Source organism: Nannospalax galili, unplaced genomic scaffold, assembly GCF_000622305.1.
Source record: "Nannospalax galili isolate Female #2095 unplaced genomic scaffold, S.galili_v1.0 scaffold87, whole genome shotgun sequence".
NCBI lineage: Eukaryota > Metazoa > Chordata > Mammalia > Rodentia > Spalacidae > Nannospalax > Nannospalax galili.
In genome coordinates, this window is record NW_008360320.1 from 8,953,220 (window position 1) to 8,979,654 (window position 26,435).

A 26,435-nucleotide genomic window follows, 5' to 3' on the forward strand; every position below is an offset into this window, starting at 1 on the left:
CCTGGCTCCTTTCTTTTACCAGTTCCATCTATGTGAAGATAAGTCAAAGGTCCTGCTCAACCATGTCTGGCTTCACTTGGAAGCATGAATAAGATGTTTCCTCTGAGTTGAGGGTCTTATGCTAGAATCTTCAGAATGTTCAATGTCTCTTCAGTAACAATGGAATGTTGATGCACCATTGGTGTCTGTTACTTTTTTTTTAAGTGAAAATTACAAAGTGCTTGCCATGAAAACATATTTCTGCAAAGCAGTATTATCATTTCTCTATTACTAACAAGTTAATTGGTACTTAGAGAAAAGACTTTTCCCAAGACAGCTAAAAAGTAACAGAGCCCCAAATTTGAAACCAGATAGTATGCCTTGTGCCTGCTTTACTCTTCATGCCATGTTGCCTTTTAACAGTAAGGTAAACATTAGGCCTGATTAGAAGTCTGAACCTTTCTTCTTTTGAGAAGTCTATAGCTGCCCTCGTTCTCATGGGACAGGTAAGTAGTCTGAGGGTTAAAGAGATTAAAAGAACTACTTAAAAAAAAAATTTTTTTTTGAAAAATTCCCTTCCTGAAACCCAGTTCTTTGTTCTTTTTTGTTTATTTTGGTTTTCAAAAAAAGTAACATTGGGAAATAAAACTTACATTTTTTTTAATCATCTAAATTCTCTCAGTTTTGACATTCAGCTCACTTTTCTTTGACAGTACTTTCTTTTTTCACTGTCTGTCGGCCTAGACACAGCACCTCCTGCTGTGTTATTTTTCTCCTCGTACCTTTTTCAGGAAATTTCACCGCTTGTGGTATTATGCCTGCAACCCTATTTCCACCACAGAATCCAATAAAAATCATGTCATACTCCAGAGGAAATGGTCCAGTTAGAAACACTGTCTTAAATTTGTTTGGAAAGAAGAAAATGATTCTTTCCTCAATACCATTACATTTCCCATCCTATTTTAAACTTCTAAATAATGTTTCCTCCCAGGGTGGGATGGCAGTAGTAGAGTCATGGAATAGAACATAGGAGTAGAGACCACTTTCAGATCCTTTGATGCTTTATTGATGCATAAGGAGACAGGATTCCCAGAGTAGTGAGAATATTTATTTGCTTGCTGAAAAGGTGAATCATTGCATAGCAAGTCAGTCATGTGTACATGTAAAGCAGTCCTTCCTCTTTTTTGAAAGCATTTACTTCAGATCCACATTAGGGGAGTTTTTTTGTACTTTAATGTAGTATTAATTACTTTCACGTCGTCTGACCAAATGCCTAACGGAAACATTTTAAAGAGAAAAGGATTGTTTTTGGTTCAAAGAGATTTCAGTTCATCATGATATCATGCTGGCAAGTGTGAGTAGTAGAATGCTCAGTCCAGGTGGCAAGGTGGTGGTAGCTGTTGTTCACACTGGGTGGAACAGGCAGCATAGAACACTGCATCTGAATGAAGGGTGGGAAGAAGCTTCAAAGGCTTACCCCTCGAATCTGCCAGCTTGACCCTGCCTCCTGAAAGTTCCACAGCTCCAATCAGGAACAAGTATTCGAAACATGAGTGTGTGGGGGAAATTTCAGATTCAAATCATAACACTTATCATCAAACAAGGTGGATAGATAGAAGCATCTGAGTTAGAAAAAGAAACTATGAGCATATTATAGTTTGAAAAGAGCTGACTGATGGTGTCAGTAAACACAACTCAGCTTAAAGATGCTATGGTTGGCTGGGGACATACCTCTTCCTAGTCAGAGTACTTTACTAGTGCATGCAGTCCTAGGTTTAGTGTCTGGCACTGCAAGAAACCAAAACAACAAAAATGAAGTTATAGGTAATTTACAACTTCAGGAGCTAATAGAATAAGTTTATATGAAATGTCACTATAGACACACTAAAACTTTAGAAGTACAGATACAACTTCTTACACATAGAAGCAGCATAACTACTTGTTGAATGAATCTTTTGGTTATTCAACAATGACTTTTTCATTGAGTGATTAAGACAGCTTTAAGACTGACACGCATTAATGTGAATAATATGTAGAAGAGAGGAACAGGAGTGCTTCACAGAGACCCATAGTGCTAGTGAGAGATGCAAAGGAGGAGAAAGTAGAGTAAACAGAACTGACCTCCACCAGAAGAGACTGCTTAAAACAGGAGGTGAGAGAGCTAAGATTCCATCCTTGTTGCTTAGCCTGGGGATTTTCCTGTCAAATTACTAGAGTAAACCTCATGAAGCCAGAATTTAGTTGTTGCCTTAGTGAGCTCCTTGTCAGGGGAGTAGAAATAATGAGAAGTGAATGTTGGCAAGGATGCAAGGCAGCTTTTCGTATTCTCATACATTCATAAGGACTTGAAATTTTCTGTGTGGGAAGACTATATCCTAAAGGGGTTTTATAAAATTGAGTAAGATGAACTGCTCATACAAGTAGGCTGTTAAATTAGCAATGTATACAATATAAAACACTTTGAAATTAAGAGAGACTGGGGAATCAAGACATACTTATTTAAGATAAATAACACTAATCATATACACTATGTTGTCAGAGAGGCCAGATAAATAGTATAAATGAAGTTGTTCGGGAAGCGTTAGATTTCTAGAAATTACTTTTAGAAATCATGGTAAGAAATAAAAACAGATAGGAATAGACTCATGGGAACAGACCTATCATATATTTAGAATAGCCTGTGTATTTCAGCCATTCAAAGGCGACATCAGAAAACCATGAGCCTTCAAACCAGGGGAGAAACCAAAGATTCTGTTTCTGACAGTCAGTCTTTACAGGAGGAGGAGTCTGTCTTCACTAAAGAGCCTCCTTTCTGGCACCAGACATAGCTAATGAGGCCAGTCTGATATCCACAAATTTTCTTTCAGTTTCAGCATGCATTTCTCAGGCCAGTAAATAGTGGGAGAGCATCCACTTGTTAATTTTAACTGCAACTGATATTTGTGGATCCTCATTTCTTATCACAAATTCTTTCTTGTCCAAGAAAGACACTTACCTGCTATCCTCTCAAGATTGCTATCTTTTATGTTGCCTTTGAAAGTGCACCATTGGACACAAATTTTGTTCCAGACACCAAACAGTAAACATTGAAAAAAAAACAGAGCCTCACCCACCACAATGGCATTGGGTGTCTTGTTTCTCCAAAGCTGTTGTGCTGCGTGAATAGGATTATGACTGGCTTGTCTATGATTTGCTTTTATTCAAACAGCATTGCTCCAGGAGTTTCTTATTGAAACAACCTCCGTGGACGTGTACCACCTATTTCATGAATATTAGCACATAGTCATTACCAATGAAAAAAGATCATGCAGCTAAACTCCAGCCAACTAACCAAGGATAGGTTTTTCTGTATAATGCTGTGGCTTCCCACTGTACATTTGTAGCTAGCATGGATTTCCTTACTTGTGATTCTTTTACTTAGTAAAGATAGTGTGGCAGAAGGTAAGAAAGGGTGTGTGCATGTATTCAAATACTATGTCAACATTTTTTTTCATATTTTATAAGTTTGTATGTCTGCTCACCATATAATTGATAGAGACATGTGTGATAACATGACTTTTTAATTAACTTTGCTATTTGCTTATGTGACCAAATTCTAAAAATGTTAATTTCATAATTAATTTCTGACACATTGTTTGGTAACAATGAATAGGTTTTTTGTTGTTGTTGTTGTTGTTTTTGTAAATCACTCAAGATTTTAGATCACTGAACTGTATGTATCTTCCCAATTAGTTTTAGAAGTTATTTCTGACTTCTATTTCCTTTCTCCTCAGTTTGGTTTCAATCCAAGAACCTATCAATATCATTTTGATGAAAGTGGTTGTTGTTGTGGTTTGGTTTGGTTTGGTTTTTTGCTACCTTCTGTATCAGCCTTGGACCATGAACTGTATCTTCAATCACTTTTTTTTCATGAATTCTCCTGGTTTCTTTCAAGCTTCCATTGCTAACAGAGCTTACCAGTTTATATAGTTTCTGCTTTGGTTTTCATTATTTCCCCACGTGAATGCATCTTCCCATTCCTCCTGCTCCGCTACTGTATAACATATCCTGCCACCTATCTGCCTTCCCCAGGCTTTTCCTTGGTTCTTCAGGCCTCAAGTAGCATTTTCTGTTTCCTTTATTGGTCATTAGTTCTAAAAGTGCCTCTTTGGAAGGTTTCTTGTTCCATAAAGTGCAAAATTTGGGAAACAGTCATCATATCCCCATCATACATTAGGTGCTCAAAAGAGCAAATGAGTCAGCATACTTGCAGCACGTGGTAGCATCCAGGCTGACCTTGATCTCAGAGAGATCAACCTGCCTCTGCCACCAGAGGGCTGGGATTAAAGGCATGTGCCAGCAAGCCCAGTGCATGCATCTTTAAAAGCTCTGTAATGAAGAAATGTGTAATTTGTTTAACCTGGCTTTTTGTAAACTTGTTTTCCTACAGACATTTTCTGGTGCCCCAGGGAATTGGTGTGGCACAAAATTTCTTGTGAAATACCAGACTAAAGAATGTGAAGTGGTGAACTCTCTCCCCCAAACCAGAGCTGTATCTAGACACACCGAGACTCATCAGCTCTCTCTCCTAGTGTGCTTCGCATGCAGGCCATTTCCCTGTTTCAGCTCTAGCACACTGAGCAGCTCATAGCACTCTCTTGGCTCTTCATCTTCTCAAATTTGGAATAACCTTTTATCACTTACACTCCCTCTTTCTCTTTAATCTCTGCCAGTTTGTATCATTTTAAGTCACCTGTTGTCATCCGAACCTGTTCGGAGAAGTAAGACTATTGGTAATCTTTATCTTGTGGACTTTGCTCTATGGACGTACATTTACTCATTTATTGATAAGGGTCCATAGGTTGAACTTAACCTCTCAGAAACACAACTGTGAGCAGTGTATCCTCATGAATACATTTTAGCCACAACATTCTCTTCAGGAACATATGCATTTACGTGTCTGTCTGACTCATTTCTTGCTTTGAAGTACACCTTTCTGAGTACATCTCTGCTGAGCTAACATATCTCTCAGTGTTAGTAGAAGTAAGCTAAAATGCCTAGGAGATTTCTCTTTACTCACTTCCCTTCTTACCATCATTTAAAGTTATTTCAAATCTGTTGTTCTGGCTGACTCGAGGCGTTTGGCCATTCACATAGGTCCAGCTCTGGGTTTATTGCAGAAGATAGGAAGGAGGGATGTAAATTTAGACCTAGAAAGCACTTGTCCAAGTTGTGTACATTGCCCACCACGGTGCTGGGATTTGGTGGCAATATTTCTAGAAAATGAGGGCTAGAGATGGGACACAGCAGATTTTAAAAGGAGAGACTGCAAGAGAGAGCCTCTTTCTGTTTCATGTATTTACTGTTGACCAAAAAAAAAAAATGTTGGAGAGGAAAAAACCTCTAACTAATAGGAAAGTGGAAGTGTGGAAATGAGTATGGTAATCAAAATCCTGAAAGCTTCTAATGGTGCTTCTGAGAGATTCAGGAACAGAGAGAAGCATTCTAACAATAAGGTGAGCAGAAACATTTCCTTAAGAAAAGTGGGCATCAGGGCAGCTCACTGTTTTTCTTCTTTCTTTCTTTCTTTCTTTCTTTCTTTCTTTCTTTCTTTCTTTCTTCCTTCCTTCCTTCCTTCCTTCCTTTCTTTCTTTCTTCCTTCCTTCCTTCCTTCCTCCCTCCTTCCCTCCCTTCCTTCTTTCCTTCCATGAAAGAAATAGTTCCTGGCCTTTGTACTATAGGTGGAAGGAAACTCACTTATTTTATGTATGACTATATAATTGGCCCCTGCTCCTTACCTTTTCCCTTCTCATTAGCACCCCCACCAGAGTTGGTGCTGGGGATGAGAAGGAGCTGTTGAGACCAGCACCTATTTGCATAGTGTCAGAACAGCACAGACATTCTGTCCAGTTCCAAAGCAAAGCTAGTCTCACCTAGCCTCTAAGGTATTATTTTCTTTTTGAGCATAGAACAGTTTATTGCTAGGCTTCTCTTAACTGTACATTATAAATAGTGTCTGATTAAGAATGTTCTGGATGGGTTAATTAAAGTAGTGACTATTATTCAGCAAACTGCTTGCTAGCATTATGCCTGTTTGAACTTGGTATTGTTGTGAAGTAATGGACCACAGAGCTACATTCAGAAAAGCTAAAATATTTTTTTCTTCTGTTATGACAATAAATTATTTACATTAAACATGCCTATGAAAATATGAGCTTCATGGCATAGGAATTCAGAATACACTGTGTGGATTGGTACATTAGTATTGTTTTGTTTCTAGAACTATTAATACATTTGTCCAGCCTGTTTAAAAACCAGCTCTATTGAAATAAAGTAGTAAGATTAATTTTATTTTTTGCTTTTATTATTGCTGCAGAGTATATGAAAGTAGTGTTTTGAACTTACCCCAACTAAAGGAGGTGTCCTGTTAAACCCAGCTAATTGCCTAACTGCTACTTTGAGTGATGATTGCTATAATAAATAGGCTATTTAAGACAAATGTGGAAAGATAGTATAAATAAGAAAAAAAACGTCGCTCATAACTACCTTCTAAGTACTGGATTGTTATCTATATTGTTTATTGGTATTTTGTCCAGTTATGTTATTAAGTTTCCCTTGCTATAGCATTTCCATAGGGAATTTATTCTATGAGCTAATAAATTATACCGTCAGAGAGTTTTTCTTGAAATTCTGCTTAAATTTTCCCATTCTTAATTTCATCTCATTAGTCCTAGTTATACCCCCTCGTACTAGGCTAAATAATTATCCTTTCTCCTTAGAGACTCCTATTATGTATCCCTCTAGTTGTCACTTCACCAGGCCATTCATATTTAGCTCCTTTAATCTGTCTTCATAAATCAATTCTTCCATTGCCTTAATCATTATTATTGCTCTTCTAAGAACTCTCTAATTTTCAGACATACACCGTTGTCAGGGGCCAGTGAAATCCACATTTGCACAATGTTCTGTTCACAAACCCAGCTTCTTCCCACTTCTACAATAGGATCCAGAACCCAGTACATCATTTGCTGGATTAGGTCAGCAATTGCTCACCTTGTCTAACTAGGGCTTTTCCCAGTGGCGTTTTCCTTGTGTCCTCTGCTTTCAGAGTTGATTTCAAATGTTCAGTTTCATGGCATTTGTAAGCTCTGGGTTACTGGCCCTGTTTACTTCTCCATCTTCCTATGTACTTATTCAGTACCACCTATCAAGTCAGCCAGCTATAACCCTTGTTAATACAGGATTCTAGTCATCCTTGAGAAAGCTCGGGGAATGTGTGGAATAAAAGAGGCAGGCAGATCTCTGTGAGTTCGAGGCCAGCCTCATCTATGTAGGGAGTTCCAGTCCAGCTACAGCAATATTCCTTTTCCATTACCAATTCCATTGTTTACAAGCCTTTAGCCAATCTCCTGTCTCTTTAATTTGCACTTTCCTTTACATGCTGCCCAATATAAATGTATTTTTATGAGTAAGATGGGTCACATACTCTTTTTGAAAATGAAGATAACGTTATTTCAATGCCCATTGATTTCTTTGTAATTCTGAATCCTTTGTGCACAAAGTTTTTAATTCTGTTGAAATCCTTTTTAAGCTTGCCTGGCATTCTTTATCTGAATAAACTAACAGGTTTGCTTTATTGATGTTTTCTAGATGTGTACAGAGGTTCCTTCTCTTGTCCTTTTGTTTGGGGAAGTTAAAGATTTATGGGGAGGGGTTCTTATCATTATTATTATTATTACAGTGATCACTAAGAAATTTTGTTAGCCCTACACCAGGTTCCCTCAGTATTGTTGAATTTGTTACAGGAAGAAAATTAGTTTCCTTAAAAATTTTGTCTCAAAAGGACCAAAAAAAAAAAAAAAAATTGCAACTGTGAGGTCAAGAATTACGATGCATGAACACCCAGGCTTCTTTAAATCAAGACTGACTTATGACTTTATTACGGCCTGCTTACAGGATTGGTACCATTCTTTAGGTTTCTCTCTGTGTGCAGTCATCTGTTTAGCACTGAGGAGAGAAGTTGTATGTATGTATCTCACTGATTTTTCTCCACCTGTTTGGGCTTTCTGAAAACAAACATAGAAGCTCCCAAACCCAGCTTCTGATTGTTTCTGCTCACAGGCACTCCCATGTGCTCCCTAGTGTTGCTCATCGTCCCTGCCTCCAGCCCAGTTAATTCCCCTCTGCATTTATACACTGTCCTCATTCCTCAGCTCTCTTCTTTATTCTGATCTCCACCCTTTAAAAGGCACCTGAATGAACTGCTAGTAAAATAACACCTCAGATTCCATACCTGGTTTCTGAAACTTTTGTTGTTTTATACCTGTTTCGTCTTTCTCTTTCCTTCAGCTTTGCAAGAAAGTTATTATATTTTACAGTTGCCCTCCCCCTCCGCAATAAATCCTGCCATTCATCACATTTTCACTGTCTGCACAAGACTTTCTTGTCTTCAGAATCCTGCTTCTTTACTTAGCAAATATCCCCAGGTGAATAGCCAAGTCCTCCTGCCTTTCCCACCCACCTTCCTTCTCCTCCTTTCCCACCCACCTTCCTTCTCCACCTTTCCCTCTTTCATTCACAAACCCTAATCTTCTGCAGGGATTCTGCTTGTGCCACTCCCCAGGGATCCTGTAAGCATTAGCAACTGGTCACTGGGACCCGCAGAACTACAGAACGTCTGTCCTTCATGGCCTCTGTGTGCTTTATGCATCTTTTGGCATATCCTGTGGAGGCTGTTGACTTATTTCTATGGTGTGTCATTTCTCTATGAACTTCATTTTCTGCTCTTCTAAATGTTCCTTGTTATTTTTCTTCCGGGAGTTTTTCTTTGCCACTTGCCTTCTAAATGCATGTATTCTCCACTTTTTCACGCACCCCACAATTCAGAAAAAGGCCTAGTCTGTGGATAAATTCTAAATATTATGAGAGAGCTCAGTTACCAGGCCCAGTCAACTCTTTCATCCAGCATCCCTGATCCTGGGTTGCATCCCATTCCCAGATAGCTCCTTGCTCCTCACATCCTTTTCCACTGTTCCCTTGATCCTGAACTTGCCAGCCTTATGAAATGCTTCAGTAAAGCCCTCTTTAAGCTTTTACTGATCTGAAAGTCAGGATTACTTCTTAGTCCCCTCGGTTTCAAAAACTGTAGTGTCTATTGTGACAGCATTTTCCAACATAGACCAGTTGGCTGTTCACACACCTTCCTCCCACTCTCTGCTAAGAACTCTTGGTTTGTTCCTCATAGGCAAATAGCTTCTGGAGGGTAGATCTTGTAATGGCATAGATGCTACATTAAATTTAGGTTATATTGGAATTTTTTAAAGATTTCATTTTATTTAGGTTCTTTGCAAATGAGTAGCTATTGGACTCTGGCAAAGCATTATAGGAATAGAAAAAAATCAAAGTGAAAGAGGTAAAATATTCTTCAGGAAACATTAGCAAGGTCAGTTTAATAGAAAGTGTATCCAGGTCTCTAGGGATACTAAATAGTCACAAGAGCAAAAATAGCAAGAGTTAACGGAGGAAGTTTCCAACATTTTTATAGGGTGAGGAAAAAGTTTTCTAGGACATGTCTGACTGAAAAACACAAATGGAAATCCAGAAAGATGAGTGAGGGGAGAGTGGTAAAGTGCATCTCTAGCCTATGGTCTCTGGTATGTACCACACAGATATTTCAGTCGTAGGAACTCTGCAGACCATTCAGAGACAGTCTTGGCCAAGTTCAAACCTTTGAACATTCTCTTAGTGACTAATACTTGTTGCACTTTTATGAGAAATTTTGTTGTAACATCTTTTTTTTTTTCTCAGTTTTGTATGTCGTCATTGTTTCCTTATAGGAAGGTAAGGGACATGTTTTACTTTTTTTTTTCCATAAAAGGCATATTGCATTCCTTTTTTGTAACAGATTCATGCCCAAGCACAAAATAGCCCATTTAAAGAAAATGCTCAGCGGCAATGGCTATGGCGGTACTTCTCTATCTCCAATGCTTCCTACCCAAGCAGAGGGGAGAGATGCTGAGAATGTACTGGAAAATTTGAAATCTGAGTATGATGTACACTCTGGTCTCGATACTGCACAAGAAAACCTGAACAACTCATCAAGACAGCAATCAGACTTGAAAAATTCCAGCTCATCAAATAATTCAAGCTTTCATCTTGGGAATGAAGAAAATATAACTTTTGATCCCTGCAACCTTTTGTGTGGAGTTGATGATCAGCAAAAACCCTTGCACATCATATGGCCTCATAGGTGGTAAGTCAGGACATGTTGGTTTACCAAGACTTACAGAATTGATAGAAAATATATTCTAATGATTGACTTGCTAATTTGTTATCCTTATAGCTTTAGAAAAGTTGATGTGAATTTGCATTTACAAGTTGCATTTTTAATTTAATGTAGTACTATCACTATACTGATAGAGCACCAAGGTGGCTCTGCTCAGTATCTTTACATTAATTTTTGTGTTTTTTCATTAAATATGAATTACAGGTGTCTATTTGCAATGATTTGTTTAACTAACAATAGGAGACAGACACATCTTGAAAATCAAATCTTGTCCAAGAAATTTCAAGGTAGAAAAATAAGATGCCAGTGTTCACTCACAGACTGTTAATCCAAAACTATGTGGATACATAAATGCATTGATAAAGCAGTATCACTATTAAAACAAGAATAATTTCATTATTTACTACTACTTTGATCAGTTTCAACTGGAAGCCTTTATTTTACTTGTCATAATGTATCAGTGCATGTGAAACTGACCCCTTCTCCCAAATGCTTCTATATTATGCTAAGCAAAACTGCCAAGCTGAATCTTTTCTTAGCACAAGAAAATCAATGCAGCATATAATCCCACCAAATAGAAACTCATAAACCTAGCCCTGGCTTCTATAAATTAGGCTTTAAAGAGGTAAAATGTCCTGATAATCTTCTGGTATTAGGCATGAATATTTTAATCTAATTTTTATTCCTCCCAGTTAGTTTAATCTGCATGTGGCCTGATTAGAGTTGCTTCCCCCACAGATTATGGCCTCTTTATTGCAGCAGTGCTGGGTTGATCATTAGGTCCAATTGAAAGCAACTGTTTGCAGGTGAAGTAATAAGCACACATACCGGCAGGAAAGCGCCTTTGCCCAGGATTTGCCTCCCAGCACATTAAAACTCCACAAGCTCTCCTAGTTTATCTGCAGCATCTGGTACCTAAAAGGATTTTGTCTTTGATTCTAAATGCGTGAACCTGAAATTTAGGGACAGAAAGTTGGTGAGGAATGTGTTTTCCATATGCTGATTCATTGTCACACTTTCAGCATTGTATTTTACTCAGAATGTAACAGAGCTCAGTATTATATGATTTGAAATGCAATGCATCTAGATGAAATGAGCCTATTGGAAGATAAGATGCACATCCTCATTGACTACCTTCGCAAAACCCCTTTTATTCCATTAACCTTTACTTCTTCTGAACGAATATTGCAAGAAAATCAATTCTAAAAAGTTTGTTCTGGATTATCATTAAAACATTAAATAATTTGGAGAATGGTTGTAAAACAGCAATATAGAGGAAAGATTGAGAACCGTGTTATTCAGTACTTTCCACAAAATTAGACAGAGCTATGTTAATAAAATTAACAATATTAAATTGAATAATTCCCTCTCTTCCTTTGTATATTTTTGCTTTAATTTAATTTAATTGCCTAAAGTTAGTTGCTTAAAGAGATGCAGCATTATGTTTGTGCACAGTCTTATTGTTAAAGCTAAATTATTTTTAATTTGGAGAAGTGGGAAAAAAAGCCACATCAGCAAGAGTAAATGCCAAAATATAAAAGTAACACATTCATCCTTACGGGTAATATAGTAGAACATTGGAAACTTGGAGGTTGCCAGACACATAGCTAACATTAGGGCTAATTTTGAAAATCTAGCGTGCAGTCAATTTTACTGATGCCTGGGGACATACAAGGTAGAAGCTGACAAGAGAACTAATTTTGTTTGGGTTATTTACTGCTATGCATCATCCGCGGGTTCCCGCCTGACACACAGCTATATGAAGGGGGATATTATCACACACTAAAAATTTATGTTGACATTCGATATTTGTTCAATATGTCAGCAGTATTACTTTCATAATCAAAAGAGTAAGAAAAAGAGAAAAGAAAAGCACTTTATGCTCATATAGATATATCTTTTTAATAACAGTCTATAAGGTTAATATAGTTTACCTTTGAGAGTATACAATGAAAACAAGCAGGGTTAGGAGGGGAAATGACAGAAAGCATCAACCCGAGCTGTTTGTTTGCCATTACCTAAGCGAGCCATGTCAGCTCTCTGGCCCGCGTCTGATAGCTATTTGTTGTACAGAGAGCACAGCATAAAAAAAATATCAAACTCTTAATACTATTGTGTGCCCATAACCATCTGTCACTGCTAGCCTGGAGATGAGAGGAAGATTACGAGGAATAAACACTGAGCCGCCGAGCATTGGTAAAGCCTTCGGGCAAAAAAACTCTTGTGGGGACATCAAAGACATTCTAATTCCGAGGCAGTCAAGGATTACAGTGTGTAACCTGTGCTGACAACAGATAAATGACTGGCAATATTGTGCCAGAGCTGTTGGGTCCTGCATGGAGTACTGATGATGATGATGATGATGTTATCTTGCAGAATGGACTCTGCTGGGATAATTTTATGATAAAACACTTTTTTCAAATGCCACTGGGTCTAGGCAGACATTTACTAGCTACAGGGGTAGCAATCAGTTTCTTCAAAATTTACTGTTCTAAGCCCATTAGAGTTCCAGCGCAGCAAGACTCTTCAGTGAAAATCTAAAATGCCTATATTTTCTTTAGGAGAATATATGCAAATGTTAGGAGCTGAACTCCTACCCTTTAGTGGTAGATGCTTTATCATCTGATTTATGTAAATTTACTCATAAAAATCCAGTTTATTTTTAATTGGTGAATATGAATTAGAAAATTAAGATTCTGGTTCAGCATTCATCCCAGCTACAAGCACACATTCATTTAGACCCCTGATTGTATGATTGGAAATCCTATCATTGACCAGTCAATGTAGTGTTGTAAAGGAAACCAGGGTCATCAGAGTTTCTTGTGCAGCCATCTTTGTTTGCACACCACCCCCATGCTTGTGCTTACCATACTTGCAGCACTGTGAGCCACTTTAACTACTTACTTTTCTTTTGAGTAGCCTTCAGGAAGATCTAGTCTTGCATTTGTGTTTTGGCCCTGTATGTTTTCCAAAGAAAAGGTTTCAGGACAGGAGACTGCATCAATGGCTGCATCCTCTGTTCACATAAAGGAGAAGTGGGCAGAAGAGAGAGCTGCAGTGATATTACAGCCTGTCACCTTGCCTAACAAAACAAAAATAAACCCCTTCTCATTATAAAAAATATGTCATGAAATCATGCAATTGTGGTAGCTAACTCTAAACTGAAGTGATGCTGACCTCATTGTGTTCATTCCACACTGGGATTATAAATGGTCTAAAATATAGTATTAGCCTCTAACATATCTTGTACTAAGTCAACCAAACGCCTCTTTGCCTAGGATATGTATCAATATCAAAAGTGACATTTTCTAGAAGATACATTCTGGCTTTAAATCTATGTTAAAATGTCTGTGCATGAGAACAGACCCTTACATGCAAGGTTTGCCCCTCTCTTTGGTCTTTCTGAATCTGAACTTGTCAAGGATTATAGTGTGCAACCTCTCCTGGCAGTCAATAAATAACTGACAATATTTTAGCAGAGTTGCTGGGTTCTCTGCAGAGTAATTTGTTTTCTCCTTTCCTCCCAGTCTTTAATGTTTTGTTATAAACATCAGTAGCTTGGTGCAGCTAATAGAAATGACTAGAGAAAGACCTGTAAAAAAAAAAAAAAAAAAAACCCTGCATTTGGCAATGCTTGTTTTTTTAAGCTGTTTCTGTCCAAATATTATACAACTATTATAGCATTGTACTTGCTTCCAACCTTTATGTAAATGTTCTCCACATCACAATGGGCACAAAAGACACTGCTTGAGGGAGAGTCAAAACAAGTTTATAACACATTGAAAGCTCATACTTTCTGAGCTCTTGTTCTCAAACTCCTTGTCATGGAGACTTCTTCACAGTCTTAAAAATTAGTGGAGGCTGACAAGATGGCTCAAGGGGTGAAAGTGCCTGAAGCCTGAAGACCTCAGTTTGATCCCCAGAGCCTGTATAAAGGTGGAAGAAGACAAAGAACCATCTCCACAGAGTTGTCCTCTGACCACATGCACACTGCCCCCCACACACATCATGCACACACACACACACACACACACACACTCACACAATAAATAATGAAGGTTGAAAGAATTAACAGAACTTGTTTATTGAAATTATGCCTATCAATATTTACTGTATTAGACAATAAAACTAAGAAGAAATATTTAAAATCTACATTCTCCTTTTAGCTAACAGTGAAGAACACAATAACAACCACATGCAAACACAAATTAGGTGCTTTATGAAAATATTGCCAAAATGAAAAATACTGGTGAGGAGTAACATTGCATCCTACTATATCTGTACCTGTTGCAATATATTGTTTGGGTAGAAGTGTGTGAAGAAAATCCTGCTTCAGGGAGAGATATTGTTGAAACAAGAGTGTTGTCGGGACTATTCTGATTATTATAGATGTCCTTTGGTCTTGTATCAGAACTTGACAAGAAGAGTTTGTTAAAGGTTAGTTGTGCTATGGGATCTGAAGCCACATCAGTGAGTTTTCCATGGTCTGTTACTTGGAGTTTGAATGGATTTTCTAATATCATCATTGGTCACTTGGAAAATATGGGCTCATTGAATAATACAAGTCTGCTGCATGTTGACATAATTCCTGTGATATCGAAAAGTCACCACAAATCTCATAAGAAAAATACTTGAGTCTTGGAAAACTGTTATGCTAATAATATAGGTAGAAGTTCTCCAAATTTCAAAAGGTCATTTAAAAGCTTAAATTTATGAGAAAACGCTATAAACTATTTTCCTTAAAGTGAGTTTCACATGGTTCATATTCAAACAAATGTTTGCTATCCTCAAGTTGGATTACCAATGGTGAGTCTGTCAGTCATTCATATAAACTGTATTGCTGAAGAAAGCAGGTAGTCTTGCTCAGAAGTCAAACATTCCTCCAAAAATTTTCCTAAAGGTAGTTATTATGTCTTAGTATGCATAAAAGTGCTTTTGTAGCTGGGCGTGTTGGCGCATGCCTGTAGTCCCAGCACTTGGGAGGCAGAGGCAGGCAGATCTCTGTGAGTTCAAGGCCTGCCTGGTCTACACAGTGAGTTCCAGGCCAGCTGGGGCTACAGGGAGACCCTGCCTCAAAAAGACCCCCCCCCAAAAAAAAGTGCTTTTATACATATATTTCCAATTTTATCACAAAAGTATTAAAATTATTTATTCACTAGATTCAATAAATAAAATTAACAAATTTTATTACATATACAAAGACATTCTTAAATGCAACAAACCTGTTTATTTTTCCAATTTTATCACAAAAGTATTTTAAATTATTTATTGAATAATTTCAATAAATAAAATTAGCAAATTTTACCACATCTCCAAGGATATTCTTAAATGCAACAAACAAACCTGTTTATTTCTTTCTTAGTTTTTTTCCTTTTGCTGCACAGGCAGATAGTACAAACTAGAGTACTGCTAGTTGAGTGGGCTGCTGTTGTTGCTGCAGCACAGTCTTCTCCATGACTGCTTTCATTCTATAAGGGCTTGCTTAGGTCAGCACAGTAAAAAGGGCAAATTATATCTCAGTATTATTATCAAAATACTTGGACTTTGAAAGTTCATTGAAATTAAACATTCCGAGGAATTCCAAATGACCATTTGCAAACCACTATCTGATAATCACCCACCACTAGCCATTGGAATTGCTTAAGTTTGGTTCTCACTGGCTAAATTTTCGTATCCTAAATGTTAACATATTATATTTATTATTTAAATTACAATTTTTGTTTCAGCAGTTGACAACAATCAAGTCTGTTACGTATAAGAAACTCAGACCAAAAGGAATTTACCTCAGATTGAGCTAAGTAGTTAGGAAGCTAGAGATCTATGATTTGAAACCCTTTGTGGCCCTTAAATAGATGTTATCTGGTTAAGATAAAGTTGGAGTGAGCATGTTAAGGAGCTTGAAATTATTAAAGTAACTAAAAGTTACTAATAGAGTAGTTAAAAGTTCCCCCTTGGGGCTAACAGGATGGCTTAGCAGTTAAAGTTGCTTGTTGCCAAGCCTGGAGCCTCCATGGAAAGAGAAATCTAGCTCCTGCAAGTTGTCCTCAGACATCCACATTTGCACTGAGGCACACACATGCCAACACACACACATACACATGTATATACACATACATGCATACATCCACACACATACTAAATAAATAAAAATAACCAATGTAAGTTATTTTTAAATTCCCCACTAACTCATCAGTTGAACTGTGGGGGATCTGTCAGAACTTTTCACTAACTAGAATGACATTTTATGGTACACCCAGTATTTATAGCACTACTTTAAAGTACTGATCTCTTGATTTATGCATAATAAATTTGGAAAAGACAAAACTTAGTTACTGGGAAAGAAAACCAGATTTAAAATATACTTAAGTAAGCCACAGAAGTGGAGTGTGCACCCTAACATTGAAAGGACTTAGCATCCTTATTTTTAGAGACATTAGTGGTTTCTAAATAAAATGATTAATATAAAATAAAAATAATGCTTTATTATTTGGTAGTGAAATAAATTACTCCTTTTCATTCTTTGACTCTGGTGTTTAAAACACAGCTTCCAAATCAAAATTGAGACCTGCCTCTGAAAGGATGTACATTGGGTGACTGGATGAGAACTTACCTTGGTTTCTCATTGCTTAACCAGGAGGGTTTAGAGAGCAGGCATCTTAGGTCACTTAGGTTTCTCTGGTCCTTACCTTAGAAAAATTTTATAGGTCAGTCTCCAATTCCCATACCAACACAGGAATAGGAAAACAAGGTGCTGGTGTTTAGACACTAATATGCTGTATTTGATTTCAGGATTATGTATAAATCTCTTTTCCAAGAGAAAAATGATCCTCTCAGAATACTAGTTTTGGTAAAGATGGTCATGTGGTTTAGCCACTTGCCCTTCCAGCACATTTAACTGAAGCCTCCTCAGACCTTAGAGGAAGCTACTTTCTTCTTCCAGTCACTAAGATGATCACATAGATGTTTTCCACAGCACTCTCCATCTTTGTAGTTAAGTGATCTTTAATGTAAGGAATATCTGCTTTATACCCAGTTATTACTATGGGTTGCTAATTTTGAGATGTACTAGGAATGTGTTCTAGGGCTCCTTGAAAGGGAATGTTTATCCAGTTCTGCATTTATCTATCAATTAGCCAATTAAAGTTCACGTGAATAAGGTTGTGATTGATTACAGCCATTCCCAGCACAGTAAGTTTTCTTCAGGTATATTTTTTCCAACAGTTTTTGTGGAAGTTTTGTTTATTTGTTTACTTCATAAAGAATTTCAAATGAGCTCTAGCATTTGTAAAACAAAAAGGTCTCAAGAGAATTTTATGTAGATTGAAAAAAAATACATAGTCAACTGCTAGACTAAAATTACCATGTACTATATCGCCTAATAGTTTTCTTTTGTCCTATAATATAGGAATATTAGCTGAACCTATGGTAGTCTATTACAGGATTTTAAATAAGTAATAGAAAATAATGCTAAAAAATTCATGGCCAAAAAAAATAGCCCTACCCTATTCCCATGTATTACAGTCTCCTTACTGGCTATTTTGCAAACTACTGAACATACGAACAAAATCGATACAGATTCAACAGCTTGCCATTATTTCCTGGGGTATATTTGACTTTCTAACAACATGATGTCAGTATAAGCGACTTTTGCCTATCATATCATCTTTGTGTTGTTAGCTGTAGAGTAACATTAACTGAAGCTCCTGTTACCCTTGTTTAATGTAGTTAAAAAGTTGTCTAAACTTATTTTATAAACATAACAATTGCTACAAATGAGGGTGTTTGACATTGGTGTGGTTATAACAGTGGCGTAGCACTGAAGACCTGTGTTACCTTTGCCTCTTTGTTTCTCCACTCCTGATTTAACTCTTATATTAGATTTGACTTACCATCTCAGATGAGAAGAATGGGTATGTCAGCAGGTAGATGGCTCACTGGGACATGTGGGTCAATGGATGGACTGAGTTGTTTTGCTTTCCACAGGCATCTGCCCTAATTTCAATTGTAGTGATGTGTCCATTCCCGACTGAATTTCCATACACATGTGCATTGTGCAGTTCTGGGCATATGGGAATGAAACAGAACTTTGTACTTTCCACACACCTCCTCACCACACTTTTGTCATACTTTAAATGGTGTCATTTATTTATGTTAGGTCTTCCAGGATAAAGACACAAACTTCAGAGTGGGTATGGGGTTATTTCAGTAGCACTACCCAGAGACTGATGTGAGGAGACTTAGTCAGTGTTACTTAATATTGATGATGACAACATCTAGAGTCACTATTTGGTGATCAATATTACCTGCTTAGGAAGCCCAATGTAGGGCTTCTTTTTCTGGAAAGAATGACAATGAAAACATAAAGAGAGTCAATTTCCTAAACCATAGGCCGAGGTGCTCTTGTAATCAACATTGCTTTTCTTAAGGAAGGCCTGTACTTTTCTGATTTCTTTCCTTTTTATTAAATGTCATTATAGGATTTATAAATACAAAGTCTTCACGAGTTGTTTAAAATTGAAGAACTCGTTTTAACAGAAGGATAGTAGCACTTGGGAAAGAAGAAAGGCTCCAATTGTTTAAAAACCAAAGTAACTTCTAAGTTGTCTTTGAAAAGCAAATACAGAGGGATGACACCTGTGGGCTATCTTTCCACCTGCTTCCTCACTGTAATCCAGGTGCTAAATCTTAAAACAGTGCACTGAAATAACGTTTTAAACTCTCGTTTAAATCTAAAAAAGTGGAATCCAGTGACTTTTATAGGTTATGTAGACTGAGGCTCAGTGGCCAGTCTGTTTCATTTACTGGTGAGACCAAATGCTTCCAAGATAGCCAGCCATATCTATTATAGATTATTTAAGGTTTCTGCCTTGTGTCATCTTTGTTGGCTATGCAACTCATTAGCTATTTCGGCACTATTCATTTGTTAGCATCATTTGTTGATTAAACAAAAGAAGAAAATTCAGACACACAGGTTGATCTGTGAGAGTTATGCTTACAGAGTGCCTCAGCATGAAGGTAATGGTGTGTCATGATAGTAGTCAAAATCATTTCTCTCTTGGCTGTCCTTTTTCATTAATTTAGATATGTTTCTAAGATGAGAAGTGATGTTACATCTAATTATGGTTACATATAGTTAATTTCCTTTTTTCCTAAGCTTGGTGTGAAAGGTGGTTTTTCTCCCAATGAAGGTGGGGGGGGCGCAATGGTTACTGGGAGGGGAGAGTTCTGATAGAGCTGATCTTCCTGTTGCCTTGGCAACAGATTTATTTATTAGGGGTCGAAATGACATGCGTTAATATAGCGCATACCTGCTGATCGGCAAACTCCCCTATTTCAGCTGCGGTTGACAATTAAGTCCTGGACAGCTACAGCCAGGGGTTAATGTTCCTCATTAGGAGAACTAGGTCATTACTGGGAAATCAAGGCACTTAAGGCAGCATGGGTAAAATACAAAATTCAGCATCTAGAGGAGTGAGGCTCTTTTATGTTAATTAACCTTATTTTCCTAGGTTTAAAAAAATCTTATATGTGCATGTCAGTGGATCAATTAATTGAAAAAGGAGCTAGTTCACTTTATTCTGAGTTGTCTTCATTTCCTTTGCAAGGATTTCATTATTTTATGGAAAATTCTTATGTCCATATGATGAGTAAAAAGGGTATTAAAATTAAGAAAGGAATCATCATGGAAATCAGCTTTACCACAAGGGAATGAGCGAATAAAAGCCTTGGAAATGAAAATAAATAAGCTTTGCTAATACCTCACCTACCGAGTAGAATATAAGCCCATCAGAGCCCAGAGATATTTAGAGAGACTTCTTTGCTTCTTTATTAAGCAGTTATATAGTTATTTGACCTTCAGAAAACAAAACTTTGGAAAAGTGATTCCAAGTGATTTGAAACATTTGTTTGCACAAAGCTATCCAGCAGTTAAACAATAACTTTCTAGTTCATAATTGGCTTTTTAAAATACCAATAAAATTAGATACATTAGTTGAAAGTTTGTTAAACTGAGTGACTTTTTTTTTCACTAGATACGTTCATAAATATTGTATCAAGCCCCTTTTTAAAGCTGTGTTTCCTTATTTCTTAAAGAGCCTTTATGTTGCAAGGGGAATATTTGCAGAGTGGAAAAGACTTATTGCCCAGAATCCAGTTTTGTCTTCATTATTGTCCTGTCTCCCTTGAAGTCTCTTCCTGCCAGTTATTTTCCTTCCAGGACACTGTAGACAATAGCAAAGGGTCCTCTCCAGTCGTTGTCCCCTAAAATGCTTAGTCTGTTCAACTGTTGACATGCTAGAAACGATCCTTATTAAGGTAAGAATAGTTTATTATACCTTACAGAATTAGTTTAAACTCTTGTAGAAACTCCCTTACCTGAGATTAGGGTAGCTCCTGTGGTTTTCTGGATTATTTTTTACCTGCCCCAGATCACTTTCCTCTTCAATAAATGATAGAAACCCCTCAGATGCTTCCTTAGAAAATAGTACTGCAGTACACCTGTTGTAGCAGATGCACTGTCCCTCCTCCTCTGATTTAATGTGCAGCTCTGGTTCTGGGAGGCCCTTCTGAAGACTGCTTCTTTTAGAAAGGTGAACTCTGAAATTAGCCCTGTGCCTCACACAGCTGCCCTCATCATAACCATCATCAGTCCTTGGTTTCAGCAAGAACATCTTTAATGGAGAACTTGTTACCCTGATCTCAGAATTGCTACACAGGAGATAGAATTTCAGAATGAGAACCAAAGGACATGGTTAGACATTCTCAAAAATTTCTTTCTCTTTTTCTTGGGAAGAAAGTTGGACCCCATCTTCTAACCTGATTGAAACTTAGGATTTAGTCAGAAGTGATTGGCGCACTTTCAGGTCTGGACCATAAAAAAATGTTCCCCCACCCTCTTGTGTTCCTTTACATTTCTAGCTAGGCAGACTAGCAGACCCTTGTTGACATGACACTGCCTCCCTTGGCACAGAACTAAGGATACCCTGTAAAGCAGGATTGCCTACCTCAGCTATACCAGCTATACCTGCTAGTTAGTACATGGATTTTATACCTGTTAATCCATTTCATACCACGAACCTACCTTAACGAATCCAGAAAGCTATCCAGTCATCCAGACATGTGAGCTGGTTTTACCAGCACAGTAGCAGGAGTGAAGAACACAAGTGGCCAGGAGGCACTGAAATGTGGCTGAAGTGGACCAGTAAAGGTGCTGTTTTACTGAGGTGTAAAACAATTGGGACAGAAAAGGTTTAAAATGTTTGCATTAGAACACTTTGAGAGACATGTTTTAGACCTGCAGGTGGAGATTACCAGTGGGAAAAGTGCACAAGGATCATTCAGATGAGAAGCCGGGGCTGAAGGTGGAAGCCCGGAAGCTATCACTGCTCCTTTAAAGAATTCTTAAATATATAGATGGTAAATTTTGATTCTTATCTTTGTGATTATAAACATTAAGTTTCTATTAACTCTGTGGCCGTCATTTGTAGCCTAGTTACAGTTCTAGCAGAGACTGTCACCAGTGTTCGACCTCTAGGCAGGTTACCCACTCTCTAACTTGAGTTTCTTCTTCATAGAATGGGGATAACATTACCAACATTGCAGGATTAAAGATGTTTTGTGTAAATATGATAACATACTTCCTAGCAAGAATAAGCAATAAACTAACTTTGATTATTCCTAATAGGAAATAAAGCTCAGACATCATTAGCTCACGTAAGGTTGCTGCTCCTACCCACTAGCTCTTACTGGTTAAAATCAATTTTTCTTAATTCTTCTAGAAAAAGAAAAGGAAAGATACAGCTAAATAAAGTCATCTTTTTTCATCTTCATTTTCAGCCTACCAAAACAAGTACATACTGTACAGAGAAGTGGAATAAAACTACAGAGCAAACACTTCTAAGGAGCGGCATCTGCCTTGTAAATGAAGTCTATAAATGGCTACCAAATGTCCCTTCTCATTTTTATGATTGTTAGAGTATTACTAAACCTGGATAGAATTTTTTTTTGAACCTTTTACATCAAGCACCCACACTGTAAATATCACAAATTATTTCCGTTTTTAACAAAATGGCTGCCATGAGCTTCTGAGTAAGAATCGTGATGCCCGTATAGCAAGCAAACAAATAGTGTGATTTAAAAGTGGGCTGGTGACCTGAAGAGACGTGATGGGGGGTGGGGAGGAACATGGCAGGAATGTATACTATACACTGTGGTAGAAATGTAAATTAGTACAGCCATTATGGAAAACACTATGGAAGAGTCTCACAAAATTAAACGGAATTATCAAATGATCCAACAGTCCCATCATTGAGTATGAATCCAAAGAAAATTAAATCAGTCTATTTATGATAGCTAACATATAAAATCAACATAGCTGGTGAATGGATGAAGGAAATATGATATATATGCACAGTGGAGTACTATTTAGGCATAAAAAAGAACAAATCATGGCATTTGTGACAACACAGATATGCCCAGGGAACATTATAGAAAGGGAAATAAGCCAGACACAGAAAGACAGGTACTTCGTCGTCCCACTCACATGTAGAATCTAAATCCATTGTGAGGCAGCATTTGTACAAAAAGCATATATGAGGCTTAGTTTTTTCAACTTGATTGGATTCAAATACATCTTAACAAGTCAATGAAGCACACCTTTAAGTGTGTCATAAGAGGACAGTTCTAGAAGATTAAGGAGAAAGACACACACAAATACAAAGTGTGGCAGCACCATCCCATAGACTCAAGTCCTGGACTGAATAGAAGGGAAGGAAGCAGGAGGCTAGTCTTCTCTCTCGTGGCTTCTTGGTAGGTGTGGTGTGTACAGCCTCTTCCCACTGCTGTGAGATTCTGCCTTACCTCTGGCCCAAAGGAATTGAGCTGGTAACCATGAGTGAAATCCCTTATAACCAGAAACCAAAACCTTTCCTTCCTTGTTTATGTCAGGTGTTTTGTCATAGCACCTCCAAGTCTGATATACATATCATGGGAGCACAAAGGAGAGTGGCAGATAGCAGAGGATGGGGTAATTTGAGGAAGGGGAGCAGAGACACCTGGGAAAGTTTGCAATTACAAGTGGAGAGTGCATTCCAGACAGTCCATTGCACAGCAAGATGACAAGCTAGGGAGGACGTGTGTAAAACACAGTGTGACTGTTCTGTGCTTTTACCACAAAATAACTCTTAAGTACTGACCTGCTCATTAGGCAAGCATTCCAGAATGTGTAAGAGCTTTAAAACATCATGTTGTATGCCAAGAAAGCAAGCAGTATTGTCTTTCAGTTGAAAAGTCAATTAATGAAACAAGAAAATTTAGGTGGAAAAGAAAAAGAATAGCAATGTGGTTTTGACAATAAGTGTGTGCTATAAGATTGTAATAAGTGAGGCCCGGTGAAATGCATTTTCAGCCTATACAATTGTTATTTTTTTCCATGCACATTACTTTGAAAAGATTAAAAATAATAGTAAATAAAGCTTTAATGTATGACATGGTTGAAATATGTATCCTGCACAGGTTGTGTATTAAAGGCTTGGCCCCCAGGAAGCAGTGTTGGGGGTGCTCTGGAACTTTACGAAGTGAGGCTTAATGAGAGCTCCTTGGGTTGCCAGGCACATGCCCTGAAAGGGAATTATGATTCCTTAGTCTCTGTCTAGTACTTCTTCCTGCCTGCTGATGTGAGTGGTTCCAATACATTGTTTGTTTGTTTGCTTGTTTGTTTGTTTGTTTTGTCATTGCTCCCCTATCAGTGGCCCAAAGTTTGGGGTCACCTGAGCTCAGGCTGGAGCCTCCAGAGCTGAGCTGAATACTTCCCTGAATGGAAAGCTGTGGTGACCTGGAGAGTGCCCTCCCCCTTAAGAAGCAGGCAACCCTGTCCAGCTCCCAATGATTGCAAGCATGACTATCATGTTACAACTCCTCCTTCCAGTACACCATGTCACACCCTTCTAGCCATTTATAGGAGTACTTAAAATAATATGTGTACGTATGTGAGATATACACATGCATATGCAGGTATATATCTGTATATGTTTGTCTGTAACAGGAAGTATAGAGGTAGCTCTACCTTATGTTTTCCTGCCTTGGTACTTGACTCATGTTCTGCCTATGTTATTTTTAATACTGTCTTCCTCCATGTGTCTGACTACATCATTGCCACCATCTAAGGCCCCTTCATGCTTTCTCTGCCATCTCACTGGAGAGCTGGAGATTGGAAAAGGAGTGTTTCAGGAGGGGTAAAGATTGGAAAATGAGTGATTCAGGAGGGGTATTCCCCCATGTCTCTTCTGTCATACATGACCCCCTTTCTACTGGCCTCCATCTGCCTTGTTCATATGCTTCCTTGATAGTTACATAAGCTTTGTTATTAAACTATTTTTAGTTGTATATTGCCACCGGTCATTTCTATGAGTGAGTATTTATTACATTAAAGAATTAAACACACATTCTTTTTCTATTTTTTTTTGCAATTTTCATGCAGTATAATTTGATGGTATTTAGATCCCCTCCCCTATCTGCACCTCCCCTTATTCCCCCCCAATTGAATGTAAATTATACATCTATGATAAGGCCTATAGAGCCTAATTTGTGTCTCCAAATGTCCTTTAGTGTGAGTTCGTCCACTGGTTAACCTTAAAATTTATTTATATAATGAAATAAAGATTAGAAGTTCTAAATATGCAGCTGCTTTAGACAAGTGTAAACTGTGAAACAGGCCTGAAAGCGAAGACAGGAGGATCAAAAGTTCAAGGGCAGCCTTGGTACTTAGTAAGATCCTTCTCAAATTAAAAGGTGAAAAGGTCGGGGACTGTGACAGTGTTAGAACCCTTGCCTAGAATGAACAAGGCCCTAGATACTAAATTCAAAGCCCAGTACCACTCCCCACAAAAACCTGAAAAACACTGTGACTGAATAAGAAACAACTCTAGAATAATAAGTGAATAAAAAGTTTATATATATATATAATTTACATATGTAAATATGTATCTCAAAATCTGATTTGCGCTGGTGAAAGGTGAATCAGCAGGTGTATCTTAAGTAAAATAAGAGTAAAAGCAAGCCACATTCATTTTTTTAATGCTACAACATTGGACTTGCCTTATATCTAAAAGTGCAGCACAGCAGGGGCAGGCTTTCAACTAACTGACTTTAAGGTCCTTGAAGGTGGAATCTTCTGTTCTCATTGATCATACTTAGATCCCAGTACTTTCTACAAAGTTTGGTCGGGAGAGACTGCCTAGTTCTCCTTCACCAGGTGAACTTCTGAATTTAAACAAGGACATTCTAGTCCCAACGCCTAAAGCAAGCTGAGAGATCCTACTGCTGCTCTGTCTTTAGACTCTGGATAGTACATCAATAGCAAGGCCAGTTACATGGAGCCTAGAAGCAAGCTGATCATTTTGAAAACAAAGTGGATCTGCCTGATGTTCTGAAAAGCAGTTGATATTCACCAGAAAAAAAGAGACTTGTGTAACCTCCTTTATGAATCTTACCTGGAGACCCTTCAGTAAGATGAAAGCACTTAGGCAGAAGCACTCATTGCATATATATTCCACGTCATGACACGAATCTAGTAATTTCATCTAAGCTTAATAACTTCCAAACTGAAGTTTCCTAACATATACACACTCTAACTTTTAACTTTAGCCATCAATAAATGACAAAAGTATAAAAATCTAAAACAAAACTGAAATGAATTCTGAAGAAACGCTTTACCACATAAGGAAGAATAATTCTTAATTCTACTCCTCAAATATATATCCTGTCAACAATATATATAGCCTTTTTCCTAAAGTAGTAAAAATTAAATTAATATACATGTAATTCTGGATCTTTTTGTGTCAAGTTACATAGAATGTATGCCACAGATTTCATTTTTAAAGAAAAAATTTCCACAGGTGGGTAGGATGGCCCATTGGATAAAGATGCTTGCCACCAAGCCTGGTAAACTGACTTCAATTCCCAGGACTTACATGATAAGAGAGAACTGACCCTGCTTTCCATGGTTGTCCTCTGATCTCCACATGTGCTCACTGTAGCATGCCTACCCCACACACACCCAGAGAGAAATAATAAATATAACTAATTTTTTAAAAGATTTCCTTGAAATTTGAGTGTAAAACAGAAGATACAGTTTCTAAAACCTTTTGAAATATTACCTTATTTTTCAGATGCACAAAAATGAAATTTTCATCCA

The 26,435-nt window shown here is 37.6% G+C and overlaps 1 protein-coding gene across 14 annotated transcripts in view; it reads left to right on the plus strand.

Annotated features, from left to right (window-relative positions):
* The window catches only part of Gtdc1 (glycosyltransferase like domain containing 1), a 447,396-nt gene that overhangs the window by 382,130 nt on the left and 38,831 nt on the right, over positions 1–26,435 (plus strand). For 12 of the 14 annotated variants that reach the window (XM_029559715.1, XM_029559718.1, XM_029559719.1 and 9 more), the window contains one exon: positions 9,863–10,210. The exons of 1 other annotated variant lie outside the window; for it this stretch is intronic. In XM_029559715.1, coding sequence (XP_029415575.1) covers positions 9,863–10,210 — 348 coding nt within the window. Of the gene's footprint in view, positions 1–9,862; positions 10,215–26,435 lie in introns of those variants that run through there. One more of the 14 variants, XM_029559723.1, reaches the window with a different exon arrangement.